We start from the raw sequence: 22,767 nt of genomic DNA, 5'->3' as shown, positions 1-22,767 counted from the left end.
CTAAGATGGTTCGGGCACGTGTGTAAAATGTCGAATGAAAGATTAACAAAACGAGTGTTTGAAACGAGAGTGTAAGGGAAAAACAAACGAGGAAGACCAAGAGTTAGGTGAGTAGACGAAATCAGAAAAGAAGTTGAGAAGAAAGGATTGACATGGGAAAGTGCGCGAAATCTAACACAAGACCGGAAAGCATGGAGACAACAGTGCAAAACTTAACTCCACCAGTCTTACACCTAACGGTAGAAAGGCTTAGGACTAAGTAAGTAAGTAAGTATCTAACTCTTGCTGGGATCAAACGATCCAGATTTATCGATGGTTCTAAAGTATCCTTCTTAATGAAATTAATATTAGAATGTGGAATCTTGTGGAATGCCTTGTTTATAAATTACAATGGATAATCTTTTTTTGTTAAAAGGTAGTAAGTAGGTTTTTTCTTCCTGATACTGAAACAAGCAAATGCCTAATTAACGGAAAGAAGAAGAATTAACAATATTAGATATGCTCATGATATTGTAATAATACATGATGATTTAGAAAATCGATAAAAAGATTAAGTGAGAAGAAAATGAATGTATATCTCAATTGAAGAACCCAGGTGACATATTTCAAAGCAATCTCTAATAGCAAAGCAGATATGACACTTAAAGAAGTATAAGTTTCGTTTGATTATCATTTGAAGATAATTTGAAACATCGAAGCTTGAGTTTTATCCGGATACACTCAAAAATGTAACGCCAGTGTTTAATTGGCATGTAAAGAAAGGTTAGGGTCATTTATCAGTGCTCATAAAGTGGCTTCCAAAGCTAATACACAAAGTGAATCCGATTTTCGCAAATGTGTATTTTTGGCACGCTCGGTTCGGCGCTACTGACTACCGCTGCGATGATATGCGATGGTCCAGCGTAATCTGGGCGCTCAGTGCGGGACTTTTATGTGACCGGTGTAGTGACAAGAAGCCATGGAGGTCTACCGAAGATCCTCTGGGCTGGTGCTGCTCCTTGGATTGTTTCTTCTCGCCACTACCTTGCAGGGTACGTTTTAAAAATGTTCTCTTCTTCACTAAGAAAAAATTCACAGAAAAAGAATTATTGCTCAAGTGTTTATGTGCGTGGGATTCAAAGTCGTTTTAAGGTTCCAGTTACGGTGATTTTTTTTTAAAGTGTCTTGTTTAGCATGTTTTTAATGTTATATAATTTGGCATTAACCAGATTTTGCTCTAAAACATATGATACGTTATTTTTGGATGAAGCAGGGATCTAATAATAAAAATTCGCTTCATATAATTTTACTCTAAAAATAACTAAAAAATCATCTCGCAAACATTCTAGAAATATGTCATTTTTACAACACATATTTTATTTCATTTTCATTTTACTTTTAAAAGACAAAAATAAGTAAAGTCTTGTTGGTCTAAAAGTAGCAGAAAAGATAGTAGTGCATCACAGGCAACAAGCCAACACTAGGCTACCCTAGACTGTTACATATTTAGATCATCGTGTATGACCATGAAAATCATAAATTATCATTATCGATATGTTTTTTAAATATAGAAACCACTTTTCATTCAATATTTTTATATTTCCATCTACAAATTATTTACACTATCAGTTTCTTATGTCCTACACAGATTATCCTGTTTTAGAACAAAATGTACAAAAATAAGTTTATAGATCAATCCATTTGGATGTATTAATATACCTGGAGAATATTTTAGAAGCACGGGAAAAAATTCCAATAATAAACCTACACGCTATCTGTTAATATATATTTAATTTAAAAAAACCCACAGCTGTTAAGGTGGAATTATGCCAACATATTAATATTTATTAAAACTAAAAGAAATGTTAAATATTTAAACCTAGTTTTTAATCAATTTAGGGTGGTAGATTTGTTTTTTTTTGAGTTTCTTATGATTTTCGCGTCCTTACATTTTTCAGTCTTTTCATTTTGAGCTTCATTTTATAAGGACTATATTTTACATCGACACCTCTTGGTTGATAACCATCTTGGAACAAGCTTGTAAGATACTATAATAAGTTTGAAAATTATTGTTGATAACACAGTTTTGTTATGTATGGCGTATATAAGCGAGACATGGACTCTGAACCAGCGGGAAACGACAAAATTACTGGTAATGGAAAGAAAGATACTGAGGACTATCTATGGGCCTTGCAGAGAAGGGACAACAGGAGGATGGAGAAGAAGACACAATGATAAACTCCAGACAGTATATGGAGATGAAAACATAGTACGCTACATTAAAGCAAACCGAATAAGAACGCCACATTCTAGGAAAGGCCCGATGGCAGAAGGTCAGTTGGTCGCCCAAGAAAGAGATGGAAGGACGTAGTAACCAGTGATCTACGCAAAATGGGAATACAACAATGGGAAATAGCTGCTCAGGACCGACAACAATGGAGGCAAATAGTAAACGCGGCCAAGACTCACATAGAGTTGTAGAGCCAAATGATGATGATGAACACAGTTTTGTATAGCATAGTAATGCCATAAAGCGGTGATGAAGAAATATGGCGCTTCATAAGGGGTCAAAGAATGGAGGTAATGGAACTAATAGAACCAAAACACATACAAAAGGATACGTGGATTCGGATATGGAAATTCGCTAAGGATTTTTGCTTAGTTGAGGAGATATATTGTGGAATGCAATTTTTAGATTTCCCATGTCTCTATTAACATCTTTATCAACGTCTGTTTTACCTTGCAATTCTTAGAAGGTACAGATTAAAGCAAAAATCTGAATTTGATTTCGAAAATTAGTTTACGGATTTTAAAAAGAGACAACTTTGTATAAATATGTAAGAAAAATTAATTCGTTGGAGGAGGCGACATTTAAGAAAAATTAAAAAACTAAGAAAGGGAGGCACTAACATTTTATATCTGCAGCAAACATGAATTAATGAAGGGAAAAGTATGGCAAGATAAACAATGATTTAAAATTTTCAACTGGTAAATGTGGTCATTTAATTGATCACTCTTAGATAGATATGTTTATTAATAATTTTTACATAGTAGAAACTACTTGTCATGTCACAATAGAAATAAAAGAGTAATTTTTCGATGCACACAAAAGTAGTTAAGAAATAATACAATAATACATAATGTAAATGTATACAAAAACAATAAAAATAAAACACATTTAATAGTAAGGTAGAAGAACTAATATTTTTCATAAAACGACCATAATAGGCGTTTAAACATTCTGTATACTATAACAACGATGTTCCAACAAGAAACTTTTTACAAATTTATAAAATTGTTTACAATTTAATGTCTAAAATCAATATTTTTGTTTGGGTTTAAAAAAGAATTATACAAATAGACTGTTGGATTTCCGACGAAATTCAATCACGATTTTGTCCCTTATGCCTTTGAGAGTACTAACTTTAGCGTAGGATTCGTTCTTCGTACTCCCGGCGATAGTTCCCGAGGTACTTTAAAATGCCCTCTCGTCGCCGAGTCTAGGCCGAACGCCTACCTGCTAAACCAGACCCTCCTCTGTCATCCAGAGATCCGGAAGCGGAATGGCCGCTGTAAGGCCGGCATCACTTCCGAAGCACTACCTTTATTCATCCATTCTCCATTCATACACATCCACACTCTATTCATCAGCAAGGAGGATCTCTGTCTCGTTCCAGGTAGCGCGTAGAAGACACTCATCGCTCCTAGTTCGGCATCATTCCCAGATGGGCATTTCCTCCTTCCCCACAATCTGACTCACGCATTCTAACTCATACAGTGTGACCCACTTTTCTAGCTTCACCTTTCAGCATCATTCACTCTTACCTTTAGCGTTGGTCCAGCTGTCTTTCTTCCTCTTCCTTTTTCTTGATCACTGCACGGATATAGCTGTGTATGTTAGTCCAACTTAATTTATTTTCAATCATTCTCTCAATCATTTCTCTCACTGTAACAAAATTCACACATGTCTCTCTCTCCATTCTGTTCCTTTCCACTATCCATCTGCTGCAATCTAACATCTTATGTGTCACAGTGTCCGAGTATCCACAGTATAGGCATTCATCTGTATCAGCCTTTGCGATCCTATAGAGGTAGGCCCGAAGACACCCGTGTTCTGTGAGCACCTGCGTTAGGAAATAATCCAGTATGAGTATATAAATGAGTACTGAAAGATCAAATCAAGAAGGGTAAAATATATGAAAACTGTGGGGTTTCCTGGCGAAAGGCTATAGCAGGAAAGATGGTAAAATCTGCACTCGGCGGGATTTTTATTTGGGATAGGATACTTGAAAGAAAATAATTAGAAATCCCTTTAGCCACATTTGAAGCTCCCTATGTGACCCCTGGGGTCCACTATCGTAAAAAATGTGATTAAAAAAAAATTCCTAAGCGATCCTTTGCTTTAAAAAATCTGAAAAAATTGACAAACATACATTTTAACGTCCAAAAACTCTGATTTTTTCAGATTTTTTTTAATCAAAATTGAGCTCAGGAAAAATACTTAAAGATTTTTTAGGTTATGTAGGTAATTTTTGACAAACTTCTAAATAATTATTTTTCATGTATTTTTTCGTTATTTTAAATGACGGGTTTAGATTTGCCATTTTATCTTCATAACATCCATAAAATTAGAAAAAAACGAAGTAAAGGATCGTTCGGGATAAATTGTTTTCGAAAAAACCCATTTTTATGTTAGGGACTTCAGGGGCCACCTCGGGAGCTAAAAATTTGGCCAAAGGGGTTTCTAAATATGTACTTTTAAGTTTATTGTTGATTCTAATACAGATAGCTTAAGGCCTTTATTTGAATGTAAAGAATTTGAAATTCGTCATTAAAAGAATGATTATGGTCTAGGTCTAGAAGGTAAAGAGCGTATGTAGAGTCTGTTTTTCTATTATTGAAAGCCCTTTTATGTTCTGCTATACGTTTGATACAAGTTCTACCAGTTTGACCGATGTAAGTTTTTGGGCAGTCGCCACATTTAAGTTTGTATACACCACTGTGTAATTGCTTTTTCTTTTGGCTATTGTTCTTCTTAATATATTTGCCTAAGTTGTTGTTTGTAAAAAGAAGGGAATAACACCATCTTTTAGATAAAATTTGCCAGATATTTGACACTTTCAACTTGGAGCAAACAGTTGTTGCTTAGCTGATTTAGTATACATTTTTATTTCTATTTCTCGACCGTTCTTTAGTCCATAATTTTTTGTATAGATACCTGCACTTATCTATTTAGTACTGAGTTCTTTCTCTTCCTTTCTTGAATTCCCATACTCGCCAGTGCATTGTGTACTTAGACTGGCGAGTATGGGAATTTCTCACCCTTTTGTAGAATGAAATGGTTTCCAATTTTTAACATTTGCCTATATATAGCACCAGGTATGATCACAGCTGATCAGTTAAGTATTAAATCACTAAAATTATTGGGTAGACAACTAAAATAAAAGACTAGGTGTACTCTTTTCTACAGAATCCTATATTTCGTTAGTAGTCACTAACATCTTCAGGGATGCTACAATAATGTTTAAAGATACAATGGTGAAATTAAGTATTTAAAAAAACACACAAACTTCCTAGGTTGAGATTGTCGTCGGAAATTAGAAGAAAGATCCAGGTCGTAGACTATCTGCCGCAATCCAAGTGCAGTACCTGAAGAGTGAAAGAATGTCACTGGAATACGAAAGCTTTTAAAGGCTTTTCTTTTGAATTTTGCAAGTTTGAATTCCAAATAAAAGTAGAGAGCAATGAAAACAGTGACGTAATTTCATCCAGAAGTTCATCTTGTTAATACAAAAGTTTCATTGAACAGATAAGTCAACATTATGAGTGCTTGACACTATTTTACACAAAACTTCGTGTTACCGCATGTGACAAGGCTGTTTCATCTTGGACAGCTCGTCATAAATATGATTTATTTATGCAAGAACTCCAGAAAAGAAAATGACTCAGATATTTCATAAATAATTTTGATCTCCTTGTCAATCCTGAACTTGCGATGACTTGAGTCACATCCAAAAGTGGGCGATAATGTTTAATGTATTATTCATTTCAAAAATTAAATATTTGTATGATCTCAAACAGTCAAACCATTGTTTTTTGTTTTACCGAGTTTGTATAAGGTAGAGAATAGACAATATCCTTGTTTCTATGGACCGGAACACTTTCGTGGGATTTTGCCTTGTCTAAAATATAGATGAAGTTGACTTCCATGTGCTAATAATATTATTCAAGCATTTGTTAAATATTACCTTTCTGTTTTTTATTTATGTTATACTCCTATCAGAAATTGGATACAGACATAACTTTATTTGAAGCTCGATGGCTCAAATATTCCAATTTTCTCATTGCCTCTCATTTTTGTGTATTGAATGAAATTCAATACAACAAACAAACAATATATTTCGCTTGTATACTCATCGTTTTGTTTAGGTTCCCGTGAAGCAACAAGTCCATCAGCTGTGATAACCTAAATACAATATCAATTGTTGACCTTCCTGGCAATCGTCCAGCGAAAAATAATATACACAAATCTTTCAATTACTTCTCTCTTTAAAAGCTTCAAAAATTTCTGCTTTCATGCTTTTCCAAAGAAATGAAATGATTTTTATGCTCTACCAAAGGGAAATATGACGTTCTATCAAGAAGTCCGTTCTGCAAGAGGTTGCAGAACGAAGGTGAGGTACTTATGATTAATTTGATTATTTTGATGATGAATTGTTCCTGTATTTTAAAGAGGGCGTCAAAAATTTTTAGTACACAAATTACTGCTCTATGGCGGACAGTTAATCTCTGGAACGGCAAATCTGAAATATAAAATTCGAGAAGAGTTTTAAAAAAGAAGTGCCCTTACGTGATAGTTCACTAGAAAGATTGAAAATTTTCAAAAACAGACCAAAATGGCAGACATTTGAAAAAATTGTTAAAAAATTTACCGTTTCTCGACTTTTTTCAGTCACAAAAATTTCATTATTATTTTTTTTGTCAAATTGTGGTAAAGATTTATTAAAATCGATCGACTAGATCCGGAGATTAACTTTCCGTCAGTTTTAAAAACGTAGTTTTTCTCAAAATCTTTAATTTTCGGATCTAGTCTGTCGATTTTAATAAACTTTAATGCATTTTGTTTGGTTTGGTTTTCTCTATGATATTAATATTTTACCACAATTTGAGCAAAAAAGTAATGATAAAATTTTTGTGACTGAAAAAAGTCGCCATGTCCGCCATTTTGTTTTTTTTTAAGAATTTTCAATTTCCTGATATATTATCACGTAAGGGCACTTCTTACCCAAAAATTTTTGGCGCCATCTTTAAAATACACGAGTAATAGCCAAAAACAAAAAAACGTTTTGTAATCTTCAAAAATGGTACAATAATATAAAAAAAGTTATTTTTTATTTATAAAAAAGCCGCTTCAACCTGATAAGGTTATTAGCGGAACGGTGACAATGAATTACATTTTGCTTAGTAAAATCTTTTAAAAACGAAAGTAGATTATCTATAGTGTTTTCTGAATTTAAAATTGTTTGGTAAATGGCATTTTATTCCGTGACGATTGAACTTTTCACACTTTTCCACTAGCACATGTTTTACCGTAGGTATATTTTCCTAGTGACAGTTATGTCGTATTCGATTCCAGGCGTTTTTCCGGTCACATAGTGGTATGGAATGGCACAAGTATTTTCTAGGTGATCGCATTTTAATATGTTCAACTCCTCTTTCATTGCCAGGTATTCTCTGACGATCTGGCAACCACATCTGTCATGTTATGTTCCGCTAGTCAGTCGATTTCTTCTGCGTATACCTGCACTAGCTTAGAGACTCTTGGGACTCCTAAGAGCTCGCGTAAAATAGGAAACAACCAGTGGACTACAACAAAAAATAAAGTTAACATCAAGCAAAAAAATAAAGTGCTAAGGAAAACTAGACAAAAGTGAAAGATATATTAAAGACCGTTCAAAAAACCAAATTGAGTGTAGTAAAATCAAGAAGAAAACAAAGGTGGACTACAGAATAAATACTACTGAGACTCATGGATCAAAGAAGTGAACTCAGAAATAAAGTTAAAAACGAATCAGGCAGAAGATAGCACATTCGAAAATACAGTTTCATAGAAAAGAATGTAACGAAATTGAAAACTATGAAAAGAAACACAATACATTGCACCTGCACAAGAAATTACAAGAGATCGTCGGAAACAACTATCCTAAAGTTTAAAAGACATGAAGGGACACAGAATATTAGATATAAATGAGCAGCTAAAAGAAGGGAAAAACTACATTTCTAAACTATTTGAAGATAAATGAATAGAACACTATATAACGAATGTCATAACAGGCTAATCTATAACAGGAAGTGAGGTTATATGGGCAATACAAACGGCAAAAAATGAAAAAGCCTTGATGAAGTGAATGATGAAATACTAAAGTTTTAAGGAAATATGGAATTAAACCACTGTGTGGTCTCGTTAACAGACACTGTAGATATTACCAACTGATTGTTTTAAGTCAACATTTATCAAAATATCAATCAGAAATATCGTGCAAAGACATGCAGTGATTATACTGGACAATTAGTCTAATGAGTCACGTTTTGAAGATCTTCATGCGAGTAATACATAGCAGAATATACACCATATAAGGAGAGAATTAGCAATACTTAATTCGGATTTATGAGTGGCTTGAGTACGAGAGAAGCCTTGTTCAGTATCCTAGAGATGCAGAGATATAAATAAAAATGTCTACATCTGTACAATCAATTTTGAAAAGGCTTTTGACAATGTTCGATATGACCAAACGCTAGAAAATACCTTAAATGAACGATAAAGATTTACGAATAATTACGAATCTATACTGGCATCACGTGGCAAGAATAAAAGTTGAAAAACTGTCGTGTTCAGAGGAAATATTTAAGGAAGCCTTAATGGAGACAACAGAAGGTATTATTGTGAATGGTGTAACCCAGAATAAGTTAAGATATGTCGACGATACCTTAGTGCTGGCAAAGTGAGAAGAAAACCTTCAAAATTTAACTCAACGTTAAGAAAAATGATATGTTTGATATGATCGTAGTAAGCAAACAATATTATTTACAGGATCACGCTATAAAATACCGTAACTAGAGAGGGTGAAAAAAGAGCAAACATAAACACAAATAGAAGAAAGATTGAATGGATATAACATTGTAAATATATAAAAGCAACGATTAGAATGGATAGGAGATATAGTGGGAAAATTACCAAATGATATAATTAAAATAATTACAAACGAGAGCCTAACCGAACAAAGAAGAAGGACAAGAAGAGGATCGAGGGACGATGTAGAGAAAGATATACAAAAAAAAAATTCAGAGATATAAATGTGAGGAATAAAATAGCTGCTGCAGCCATTATCCAAAACGAAAAAAACACCTCATAAGTAACAAACCTTGTCAAATGGATAAAAAACGGGGAACGGTGTTTGCCATGATCCTATGGGATGTAGAGGCATTGATAATGATGTTAAACGACGTTAAAATTTTTATTTAACTATGATCTTCAATAATTTTTACTGATTTAATTTAAATTGACATTTCCTTCAACAAAACATTCATAATCTGTCAAATTTTTAACGCCTGTTACGCGCATGACCACCATTACTCAATATAAGGTCACGTTGACTGTTGAATTAAATTGAAATGTTGTTTAGACATTATCTGTATGCTAAACATATGTTACACACATTTTTTATTGTTTTTTTTAAGCCTCCAGTAAAACAATTAGCGGGACCATAAATTTTATTATTTCCTAATATAATATATTTTAAGAACCCACTTATCCGCTTACAGTACCTCAGATAATGTAAATACTGATCTGCGGCTATTTAAAAACTATTATATGTCTGGAGAAAGTATAAAAATAGAAAAACCTACGTAGTGTGGTCAGGATCTTACGTGTGCACCGAATTCCAGGCAAAAAATGTTTCGCCAAAGGGGATATTTACTTATATACAGGATGTCATAGTCCACGGTAGGTTTTTCGAACTCTATAAGCAATGGTACAATGTCAATATTCATGAAAAGAGACAGAAAATATACAAAACCATCATATTCCAGTCGCCAGAGACGAAAATGCCACTGAATCTCTAAAAATGTCTAATTTATGGGTCAAATCTCTGACGACTGGAGTGCCGTCTGCACTAATATAGGTTGGCTATAACCATTGCAAATTCGTCTCTATCTTCTACTTTTCTAAAGAGTGTGTGTGTGTTTTACCCGGTCCTGTTGCGAATGTTTTTCAGCCAGGATATTTGTCGTCTACCAGGACCCCTTTTTCCTTCAATTTTACCCTTCATAATCAGCTGCAACAACTCGTACTTATCATTTCTAAGTATGTGCCCTAAATATGCTGTCTTTCGCCTTTTAATGGTGGTCAAAAGTTCTCTGTCTCTTCCCATTCTGTGCAACACCATTTCGTTCATCGGTCCATGGTATCTTCACAATTCTCCTAAAAAGCCACATCTCAAAAGCTTACAGTTTTCTCATTAAATCAACATTAACAGTCCAGGCTTCGACACCATAAAGAAGAATACAGTGGATATAACATTTTACCATCCGATATCGGATTTGCAGATTGAGTCTTTGGTTACTCAGAAATTTCCTCATCTTCAAAAAGGCTGCTCTTGATTGCTCTATTCTTGAGCGAACTTCTGATTTCGGATTCAGATCTTCCGTAATCCAGACTTCTAAGTATTTCATTTTGTACACTTGCTCAATATTTTCATTTTTTTTATTTTTTAATTTTTTATCTGGATCCTTGTAATGACTTTGCCCCTCTTACTGATAGCCATGGTTTTTGTTTTCTTTATGTTTATTGTTAAACCAAACAGTTCCCCAGTATCACAAATTGTGTTTAGTAACGTCTGCAGTCTTTATTAAGTCGCCTCCACCTTGACCTACTCTTGAACAGAGTAGATCAAGGTGAAGGCGACTTAATACAGATCATAAAAAAGAGAAAACTCGAATATCTGGGCATATAATGAGAGGAAGCAGATACAGGATAATGCAGTTGATACTCAACGGAAAGATCGACGGAAAAAGCGGAATTGGTAGGAAGAAATACTCATGCCTCCGAAACCTTCGTCAATGGACTGGCTTATCAGCAGATGAATTATTACATACCGCGCAAGATCGAGAACGATATCGGCAAATCGTCATGGAAGCTACCCACGCCTAACTCTTGGGCACGGTACTCAAAGAAGAAGAACGTCTGCAGGTCTGTCTCACTTTCAGCGATAATGACTGTATCGTCAGCATAACGGATGTTATTTACATTTTCACCATTTATCTTGATCCTTTGTACACAGCCCTGTTTCACTCCTCTACTTATCTGTTGCGCATCCGTGCTATTTTCATCTAATGTTACCACAGTCTGTTGGTTCCAATAGAGATTTCTCACTATGTTAATGTCATTTTTGTCGAGTCCTTTTCTCTTTAGACATTCCATGAGAATGTTATGTTTAACTTTGTCGAAAGCTTTCTCATAGTCTATAAACGCAACGAAAAGATCTTTTTGTCGGTCTCGACATTTTTGGGCAAGAGTTGTGAAACTATACAAAGCTTCCACTGTTCCGAAGCCGTTACGAAAGCCAAACTGTCTATTACTCATATCCGCTTCATACTTTCTGAATATTCTTGCATGTATAATCTTTAAAAATGTTTTTAATAAGTGTGACATTAAGCTGATTAATCTATAGTCATTACAGTGTTTGGGGTTCTTGGTTTTTGGTAGCGGAACAAAGCCGATAGCAGCCATTCTGTAGGTATCTCACCAGATTTGTATATGTTGTTAAAGAGTATAGTTATTGCACTTAATAACAATAACAATAAGCGTAGTATCTTAAAACTTTTTAAATTTAATATATTACCCAAACCTTAAGATTCAGTTCACCATTCAGTTCTTTCTTCGATAGAACCAATCCACCAAGAGATTCCAAAACGAATTGAAATGAAAAGAGAAAAGAGTTTATTAAATACAATAAAAAAAAGTTACAAACTATCGTAATAACACATTATAGGACGTCCAAATTTAAATTTCTACAACTTATAATCCGAAGAAATATGGAACTTCTTTAAGACTTACAGGAACAGCTGAGAGATTAAGTGGACGTAAGGAGAATAAATACAAACAAAACAATGAGGAAAATTTCAGACCGCCAGAAGATAAAACTAAAATTAATAGCAGAACAATGGAGAAGAAACGAAAAGCCTGGAGAAGAATGCAACATTAAATAGAAAAAATAAAAAGTCGTGTCAGAAACGATAAACACAAAAATATATATAGACCTGAAAAAGTGGCAAAAAGAAACAATCTGCTATCTCAGAGAAAGGGTTTTCACACAAATAGCAAGAATAATAGAACAGGACGAACCCGTAAAACGAAACAGAGATTGAACCAATGTGGGTAGAATATTTAAAAGAAACATACAAGAAGTCGATAACTGTGGTAGAAGTAGAGCCGAGATAAGCTATAGAGAAATAAGGACTGAGAGAATCAAAACCATAGTAGAAAAAAAGTGACGGAAGATCAGGGGTTAATAGCATATACAAATTGAGAATAATCCTTGAACAGGCTGCAGAAATTAAACAGAGTATCTATATAAGCTTCAACTACTTTTACAAGATATTTTATTATGTTGAAAGGAATAAAATGTGGATTATTTTGACTGAATGAGAACTACAGAAAAAATATTTTAAAATAACAAAAATCTACAACAATTGCACTGCAAGCATCAAACAGAATGAAAAGCTGACTGAACCAATATGCATACATTCTGGGATACCATATGGCTACGTATTGACACTAATATTATTTCTTATAGTAATCGATTGAGTCATAAAAAGATAACGGCTAACCAGGAGCATCAAATGGAACACTTTTTTATACTTGAAAAGTTTGCAGACGATAAATGCTTCCCCATCAGCACTAGAGAATTCATGAAATTGAAGAAAAATGAACTCGCTGCAGATATAAAAATCTGCTGGACTACAAATAGACACAAACAAGACAAAAATATACAGACAAAACAATAGACTAAAGCAAATGAATAAACTAAACAAGATATGGAAGTCCACACAAGTAACCACTAGAACAAACTAGAAAATTTTCGTTCAAATTTCAAAACAGTACTGCTATACCTATCAAAAAGTTGGAAAGCAGACAAATTACTCGTGAAGAAAGTACACACGTTCATTAACAAATGTCTGAGAATTCCATGCATCATTTTCTGGTCAAACAAGATTAATAACACACACCTGTGGATGCTTATATTAAAGGCTACCTACACTACGTAGGAGTAGCAAAACTAGCAGTATTACACTGACTGCTGCAATAGAAACATAACTGCCATATGCTCCACAAGGAGTGGCAGGAAGAAGAAAAACAATTTGCAATCCAAGAAATTAAGGGAATGGCAATGGAGTGTGCATTGCCATGCAGTTTAGTATTTATAGACTAAGAGAAAGCTTTTGACAGCATAGAATTATGGGCTATTGAGGAAGCACTGGTCAACAGCAGAATAGATTCTAGATATAGGATATTAATACATAATATATATCAACACGCTGAAATGGTAGTCACGATGGATAACGGAATGAAAACGAGGCCAATAAAAATCAACCGAGGAGTAAGACAGGGAGACACTATATCTCCAAAACTATTTACTGCCGCACTTGAAGACATCTTTAAATCACTAAATTGGGAAACAAAGGGACTATCGATAAACGGAAAGTATTTAAACCATCTAAGATATGCAGATGACGTAGTACTAATAGCCGACAGCTGGAAAGAACTGAAGACGATGATCGATGAGCTTCATACGGAATCCATAAAAAAAGGACTGAAAATGAATCTGAGTAAAACTAAGCTAATGTCGAATAAAGATGATCAACCGGCGATAACCATCCAAGAAACAAAAGTGGAACATGTAGAAGAATACATATATCTGGGTGAGAATATCAAGGTAAACAAAGAAAACCAAACTACCGAAATAAGCAGACGAGTAAGAATGGGATGGGCCGCATTTGGAAAACTCTCATACATACTGAAAGACAAAAAGATACCCCAAAACCTTCGAACCAAAGTGTTCGATTCTTGTATCCTTCCCGTTCTCACTTACGAAGCTCAAACCTGGACATTCACAACAAAGAACATGGACAAGATTCGAAAAACTCAGCGAGCCATGGAACGACAGATGCTTGGTATCTCACTAATAGATCGGCAAACGAACGAAGCAATCCGGAACAAAACAAAAATAAAGGACGCCGCGAAACAAGCAACTAAATTAAAATGGAAATGGGCTGGATACAACGAACGTCTCGAAGATGGTAGATGGAACAAAGAAGTCGGAAACTGGCAACCGTACGATGCGAAGAGACCAAGAGGAAGAACTCAAATGCGCTGGAGCGACGATATCAAAAGAGTCGCAGGACCAATGTGGAAACGCATAGCACACAACAGGGATGAATGGCGAGAAATGGGAGAGGTCTTTATTCGACAATTCGGATAGAAAAAGGGCTATAAAAAAAATGGAGCGTGGAGAAGATACAATTTCGAACTTTATAGAATATATCACGAACCAGATATCGTAAAACATATTAAGATAGGACGTCTGAGGTGGACAGGGCATGTAATGCGGATGTATCAAAATGACCCAGCTAGAAAAACGACACATTGATCAGAAAAGAAGAGGAAGACTCGGAATAAGGTTCCTTGATAACATCGAATGAAGACATGAGAAATATGGGAATACCTGCTTGGCGGAGAAAGGCCATGGATAGGGACGACTGGAGAGGAGGCTAGGACGAACGCAGGGTTGGTAAGCCAGATTGATGATGATGAATCCCAGAAATTAGGGAACATAAGAATAGTATTGTCGAAATTTAATAAAGCAATCATTCAACAGAAATAAAAAGCAGAATCAAATTGGCTTGAGCATCATTTGGCACTCAAATTCACCTATGTAGATAAACTACCCACAATATCGTACGTTGAAAATGTTGACCAAAATATACTACTTATTCTATTCTGTTAAATGGGCATAATAGCTCAATAACATATGAAAACATATTTTTGTATGGACTTTTGTTTGCTCAATATTCAAGAGCAGAGAAGAATTAACGCATTCGAGATTTGGTGCTGATGCTGTCCACTTCTATACCTAGATTTTCCGAAGCCTTTTCATATTTCCAACTATTCTAGCATTTTATACTGTTATATCATATGATTCGTGAACATCCTCTGCTCAGGCAAGCATGATCTCACTCAATATTGCGTTTTGTCCATCATTCTTCTAGCAACGTTGCAAAATTTTCAGCCCAATTTCATTTTAGCATCGTAATGTTTCGTATAGCATTTGTTACTTTTGTTTTTGGCATTTTGGAGGAAAATTATCAGCTTGTATCTTTCTATGGATGGAATGATGTATGAAGCTTCACGTTTTACATGACTATTAAACTTCTTGTGTCGTATATTCCACTCCAACAACATAGAGGGGCTAATTATCCTAAGAAAACCGCAAGGAAAGAAAACTAGAACACAGTTACTGATTAGATGGACTAACACAGTGGAAATACTGCTAGATAAAGCTTTGCAAGTACTGTACAACGACTTATAGTTGAAAAAGATGGATAAATAGCAGTAACAGCCCAATAAAACATTGCGCTTTGTTGTTTTCCCTTTCTTTTAATGCCACTTCAATTTCTGATGATTTCCCAATTATCTTCTGAGGCCTGATTACAAACTATTCGACTATTTGTCAATAGTTATTGGAAATATTGGAATATTGTGATTATAAACTATGCGTCATTGTAAGTGGCTTGCTTTATGTACAACACGCTTTAAAAATATTTTACTATTTGGATTATTTTTTCTTCTGGTTCAGGGACATTATAAATCTGAACAACACTATTTTTATTCTGTTTTATCATTTCCGAAATAGGGACAAGGCAGAGTCCTGTTGAAGAATTGCTCCTCCTTGGGGCTGACATTTTTGGAGTTCTGTGTCAAAACGCTGTTCCAGCATAGATTTATATTTTTGGCTGTTCATCATGCCTTCGATTGGTACCAAAGATCCAACCCCCATGTATGAAAAACATCCCCATAACATTTTTTTATGTAAGTTGTAAGGTTTTTGCAGTCGTCTACAGTCCAATTAGAGTATTTTTAGCCTTTGTTTCTCCATTCGTTCTGTTAGAAGCTGATCTTTCTGTGAACGCACTGCTCTTCTACCATTCTCCAAAATTATTTTCCGAACAGTGAAGTCATGAATCACTACATCTGATCCTGCTAGATCTTGTTGGAACTCTTGGCTTGTTTTTCTTTCGCTCTTTTTGCTCTTTCGAAGTAAAAATCTTTCATCTGCTGGTGTTGTTTATCTCTTTCTTCCGCATTTTTCTAATTTTTTCACATCCATTGATCCCGTTTCTCGTTTACGCTTCAAAATCTTGCTTACTACCACCTGACTCACGCCATACGTTCTTGCGATTTCACTTGGTGACATAGAAGTGTGATCACTTAACGTGATAATCTTTTCACGCTTCTTAGGCGTTATATCCATGATGGAATTAAACTAAACAAACTCATTTATTACTAAAAACAACACAAAATAGTACAAAACAACACAAACTTAGTGGAAAATTTCTTAAAACATCCTCAAATAAAAGGCAGAGAAAAATAAGATTATTTTTTCAATACTTGGTCAGTTGTAAATGTGTAGACAGTGTTGCCAACTGTGAATATTGAAAAATGTCACACTTATTCCATTAATTCGCACAATACTGTATATACATCCGAAAATATATAATATAACAATATTGCTGAAATAATTTTAGAATTTAGCACGCTGTATTTCAATATGTACTACTATAACTAATATTTAATTCAAGTTATTGGACAAAAATTTATTTTTTTTACTGTAGAACCAGCAAGCAAAGTAGAGTAAATGCTTTTTCTGAAAAACCCTGTATAAAAATTGCTATCTAAAATACATATTTTATCAAACAAACTTCTTAAACGATTTGCAAACGTTAACAAATGTGTAATATAAGTATGTCAGCACTGCTCATCCTTGAAAATTAGTTTGCTGAAAATTATTTTTAGTTTTTCATGCTAGGAACATTTTTTGGCCGAAAAACAAAATCGAACTAACAATGCATTGTGAATATATTAATTATCTTAACCCTGTATAAGTGTAGCTACCGAATTTCTTAATGTCTTACAACACTCTGGCCTCATAGTATATTCAAAAGGATTATTATGTAGTACAAAGTGTTCCTAATAATTTTAAAATACTCAAACTTTAATTTCGAAGAACGTACTGTAGGTAGGTATTTTTATATACTTCGCTCGCTGTTTGAGAGCAAAATATTTAAGTTCTTCGTGATAAAATTTAACTGCTATTTAAAATGCGTGCTAAAGTGCAGCACGTGCAAATTAGAAAAAAAATGTCATTTCAATAGTTTTGAACTCCATGCATGGTGTTAAGGTTAAGCATGTACTAGGTTAAGAGTAGGTACGCACCAGAAAAAGTCTAGTTAGGCTCGCAAAAAAAGTGAGGCCAATGACTTCAGAAGCTGTACAGGTCTTTGTTGTTCTTCTTCAATAGGTATATTGACTGTTTCGTTAAACCTCGTCGATGGTTGTTTTTGTCAATATTAATGATGTTTTGACTTTTGATTGAAAAGTTTACTTTTTCATTTACATTCTCTTTTAACTTAATCGGTTTAGCTTTTTCTGTCATTCTTATAGTTTTTTCAGTCCCTTTGCCTTCTTTTCAAGTCAAACATTTTTCGAATGGCGCAAGAGTGATTATTATTTTAGAAGGCTATGAAGGCATTCTCACCCTTTAATATCATCTCATTCCACTTCACATTTTGGAAGTGAAACTGGAAGTACCAACAACTGATTTAATTTCAACCAATGATTCCCTTTTGGCAAGGCTCTGTAAAAGACATGTATGAATACCGATAACTGATTAAGCGATAATCAGTGAGCCTCAAACAGTAGCTTTAAAATTTAATAATTCGAGTCACTTGAAAAGTAAAGTATTTAACTTTATATATTTTATATTCAGTAAGAATGTTGGATTTTGTTCTATTAAAAAACAAATTAACTGAATATAATATTTATATATAATTTATTACACACAATAAAATTAATTTTATTAATGACATTTTAACTATAGTAATCATTCTGTGTACTATACTATACTATACTATTCTTATAGTCCATTGGTTCCAGAGTTTTAACCTTGTTTAAGCTTTACGCTTCTTCAAGGAAGGGTTACTCCTTTTTTTTGTGGAGTAGTGGTGGTGTGACAAAACGTGATGAATGATGTTTTGTGTGGAGAAGTAGTGGACTACTAAGGAGCTGGGGTTCAGAAGGTGGTGTGTTTGTGTGGGCGATGTGTTAAGAAGCGCACAAGAGGAATTTGGATGATTTGTGCCAAACATATCGAAGGAGGTACTTCAGGGATTCCAGCCATACAGTAGGAACTTGAGTTGTCTAGAACTAGTCAACTTGATTATGTGTTCACATATTGCCTAACTCTGGGAGGTTTTGGTTGATATATTGTTGGAAAGGTTCCCAATTTGCTATACGATAGTTTATCGTGTAGGTAGCAGTTCTTATGGGTGGAGGAGAATTTAAGTCAGCTTTGACTAGAAGTGGGAGGTGGTCAGAGGTTATTGAATCTCCAATGAAGCATTCATCGTCGAACCTATCCAGCAAGCTGTTCGTGCAAAAGATATGGTCGACAATGGATATTCCACAGTGATTGAAAAACGTGACCTCATTGTTGGTGATTCTGGAAATGGGCAGCTCTAGGATAAGGTCTGAGAGCTGTCTGCCGGGGATGTTTGTGAAGGTATCACCAAATTGAGTGTGTCTGCTATTCAGATCGCCCATTAAAACCGCCTTGTCAAGTGTAGAAAAATACTCGACAAGCGGTAAGGAAAGGAATGTATTTGGATGCTAGTAGTAGGAAATTATCGTAATCTTGGTGTTATGTGGTAGGTGTACGTCAACTGCCAGGTGGTCGATGTCACGAAGCTGGTAAAGGTGTCGTATGTGATATGTCGTATATCCAGTACAATTCGGTGGGATTTTCAGGTGGGTGTCAGTGATGGAAAGGATTTGTATCTTATGTGTGAATAGGAGATTTTTGATGAGTGCTCTTTTTCGACCGACTCCCGCACAGTTCTTCTTCTTCTCGTAGCACTACAACCCGGGGTGGGTTTTGGCTGACTGCACAACTTGCTTCCATCTTGAACGGTCGTCCATAATAGTTGGGTCAGTGGGCAGCCCCATTGTTCTTAGATCTGACCATATATTGTCTCTCCATCGCATTCGTGGACGTCCTAAGGGTCTTCTTCCTGTGGGGGCTTCCTCCCATATTAATTTGGCAAGGCGGTTATTAGGGAGTCTATGGACATGGCCAGCCCATCTAAGACGTTGGGATTTAATCTCTTGGACTATATCGCTTGCTCTATACATCTGCTTGACCTCAGCATTTGTTCTCATTCGGTATTGGTTGCTATTAATGTCGTGATAAGGCCCAAAGATTCTTCTGAGGATTTTCCTTTCAAAACATCTAAGTTTTCTTTCAATTTCTTTGGTCAGGGTCCACGTCTCACACCCATACATGAGCACCGGTCTAATCAACGTTTTATATATTCTAATCTTTGATGTTCGTGTTACAGGAAGCGGTTCAGGATCTAATTTAGTATCGAAGGTAAATGTTTGTAAAAGAACGGAAGTTAGAATTGCCGTCATTGTGGGCAACATTTTCGAATTCTTCGAATTTTTCGATTCATTTTCATGTTTCCATAATGACACTGCAGGTTTCACCTGAACAATTTGAGGATTTGAGCCCTACTTATCGGGAACCACACTTACTTTCACAGTTTCACTTGCAAGACAAGAATGTCAAGCACGAGAGTCACAGAATCATTCATAGGCTTGGAATGCAGCAAGATCAGAACTGATGATAACTGTATCTGCACCAGATTCAGCCTGGTCGGCACTAAAACCCACTTCTGATAGAGGAGCAGTTTTGAGAAGGTCTATTAAGTTTCTTTTGTACTTTTCATTACCAAAAAATTTGTCTTAGAATAATATTGGTACGGTGTTCTTATTAAACTTTATCTCTGTCCATTGGTGCTTTTTCGTGCGACGCAAGCGTTCTCATCTTGTAATTTTTTACTAAACTCTCTCATCTGTTAATTATGTTTCATATATACAATTAAAGACACAAATTATATTTGGCAGAGAAAAAGTGCCCTTTTACATAATCAAAATACTTTTGGAAAATAAAATTGTAGCCTACGTGCCGGATCTGTTTTGTTCATCAGTCTATTTTGTATATTTACGTGGGACAATCTGTATAAATTGTTTACACTATCGCCTGCACGTCAGAGTTACATTGATGTAGCTAGCAAACAAATGCATTCCGCATGAACCAGTTAGAAACCATGAAAGAAAATCTAAAAATATGCTCCAAATTGAAATACAAGTTTTATTAAATAGACAGAACATCTTCTGAGAAAAAACTTTACGAATATTTTTAGGAGTCAAATTTATTAAGTAAATCGTAATTAAACACACTCGAATATTCTTTATATGGAACCCTTACTTTAGATTCCATATTAATTATACATTTGGTATGTAGTCTGCAATCGATTGAAGCATTTCGATCACTAAGGGCGCCTGCACTTAGAATGGGATTAAAAATAAACGCACAGAAAACCAAGTATATGTATTGTACTAGATCAGGCAACCAGATACCTAGACTATTAATTGATGATATGAAAGACAACAATGTCACCGAAGCGAAGAAATTAAAAGAAGAATAGTGCTTGCCAATAAGTGCTATTATGGCTTAAGGAAACATATGGCCCCAAAACTACCCAGAAAAATTAAAGTTATAAGGTAAAAGAAATAATAAGTTAGACTTACTCACAATCAATTTAATTTAACTAATCGGACGACCGGTTTCGCTTTCTATAATATGCAAAGCATCTTCAGGTCACGATACAAAGTTAAAATGCTGAAAATAATAATCCCATATTAGGGTGTTGTCCAATAAAGATAAAAACAAAGATAAAAACATAGGTAGGTGATATAAATTATATAAATTACAGTAATTATGCCAATATTACATGTCTGTGGTTTTATAAATGAATAAAATGTTTAAGCAGACAAGGTACGACCCACAAATTGATAACATAGTCTATTAAACTGTATAAATAAACCAATAAATAAACATTACTTACATGCCGGTACTCTATTAGTTGCTGGTTGAAAGAACATGGTTCAAACTATCTTGGATTGTAGATTGGATAGCTCAGGTCAACTATTGTAATTATTTAACAATAAACGGGGAAGTTCTTGAGGAGACAGATTGTATGATCTTCAAAGGATGTACATCCTTTGAAGATCATACAATCTGTCTCCTCAAGAACTTCCCCGTTTATTGTTAAATAATTACAATAGTTGACCTGAGCTATCCAATCTACAATCCAAGATAGTTTGAACCATGTTCTTTTAACCAGCAACTAATAGAGTACCGGCATGTAAGTAATGTTTATTTATTGGTTTATTTATACAGTTTAATAGACTATGTTATCAATTTGTGGGTCGTACCTTGTCTGCTTAAACATTTTATTCATTTATAAAACCACAGACATGTAATATTGGCATAATTACTGTAATTTATATAATTTATATCACCTACCTATGTTTTTATCTTTGTTTTTATCTTTATTGGACAACACCCTAATATGGGATTATTATTTTCAGCATTTTAACTTTGTATCGTGACCTGAAGATGCTTTGCATATTATAGAAAGCGAAACCGGTCGTCCGATTAGTTAAATTAAATTGATTGTGAGTAAGTCTAACTTATTATTTCTTTTACCTTTTGAAATGGACTCACACAAGCAACACATTCATGATTTAAAGTTATAAATTAACCATATATAAAACACTAATAAGGCCAGTGTTAACATACGGGTCTGAAACGTGGTCACTTACACAGAACGACCAAGAATTGCTTAAACGTTTCGAGAGAAAAATTCTAAGAAAAATATATGGAGGAATCCAAGCTCAGGGTTTGTGGCGTAGGCGCTACAACTTTGAGTTATATAGAAGTTTTGGGGAACCTGACGTTGTAAAATATATTAAATTAGCACGCCTTCGTTGGGTAGGACATGTAATTAGGCGAGATGAAGGTGCAACGATCAGAAAAATTTTCGACCGAAGACGAGGACCGAGGACCAGTGGGAAGACGAGCCAGAGGAAGACCAAAACTTAGGTATCAAGATAACATAGAGGATGATCTAAAATTTATCGGAGTTAAAGCATGGAGAAGAGAGACAGGGGCGAATGGAAGATTGTTCTGAAGAAGGCTTTGGCTCATAACGAGCTGTAATGCCACTGATGATGATGATGTAGTCTGCAATGGCTTTTTTTAAGCACTAAAATGTCGCTTGTTGCCATTCTTTAGGTAGGATACCTGTTCTACATATGGTATTGAATACATCCAAAAGAAGGTCAATAGCTTCAGTATCCACAATTTTGAGTCATTCGATGAGAACTTCATCAGGCCCGCGAGATTTACCACTTTTAACTTGCTTCATTGCATATTCGATTCCTTCTCGTATCATGCCAGGCCTAATTGATTTTAATTTTTTATTTCTCCCATTGTATGCTGTTTTGTTGGTTCTTCTAATAACTTGCTTTTCTCCTTGGTCTGGCAT

At 34.8% G+C, this 22,767-nt stretch overlaps 1 protein-coding gene across 2 annotated transcripts in view; it reads left to right on the top strand.

The window, feature by feature from the left end:
* Positions 1-872: 872 nt before the first annotated feature.
* LOC140452467 (uncharacterized) overlaps positions 873-22,767 on the top strand; it is a 47,761-nt gene continuing 25,866 nt past the window's right edge. For both annotated transcript variants that reach the window (XM_072546748.1, XM_072546747.1), the window contains exon 1: positions 873-1,031. In XM_072546748.1, the coding sequence (XP_072402849.1) occupies positions 959-1,031 (73 nt within the window). In that variant the 5' untranslated portion in view covers positions 873-958. The remainder of the gene's footprint in view (positions 1,032-22,767) is intronic.

The sequence above is a fragment of the Diabrotica undecimpunctata genome, chromosome 10 (assembly GCF_040954645.1).
Source record: "Diabrotica undecimpunctata isolate CICGRU chromosome 10, icDiaUnde3, whole genome shotgun sequence".
Taxonomy (NCBI): Eukaryota; Metazoa; Arthropoda; class Insecta; order Coleoptera; family Chrysomelidae; genus Diabrotica; species Diabrotica undecimpunctata.
Note: the sequence above shows the minus strand (reverse complement) of the source record. Positions and strands in the feature narration are given on the sequence as shown.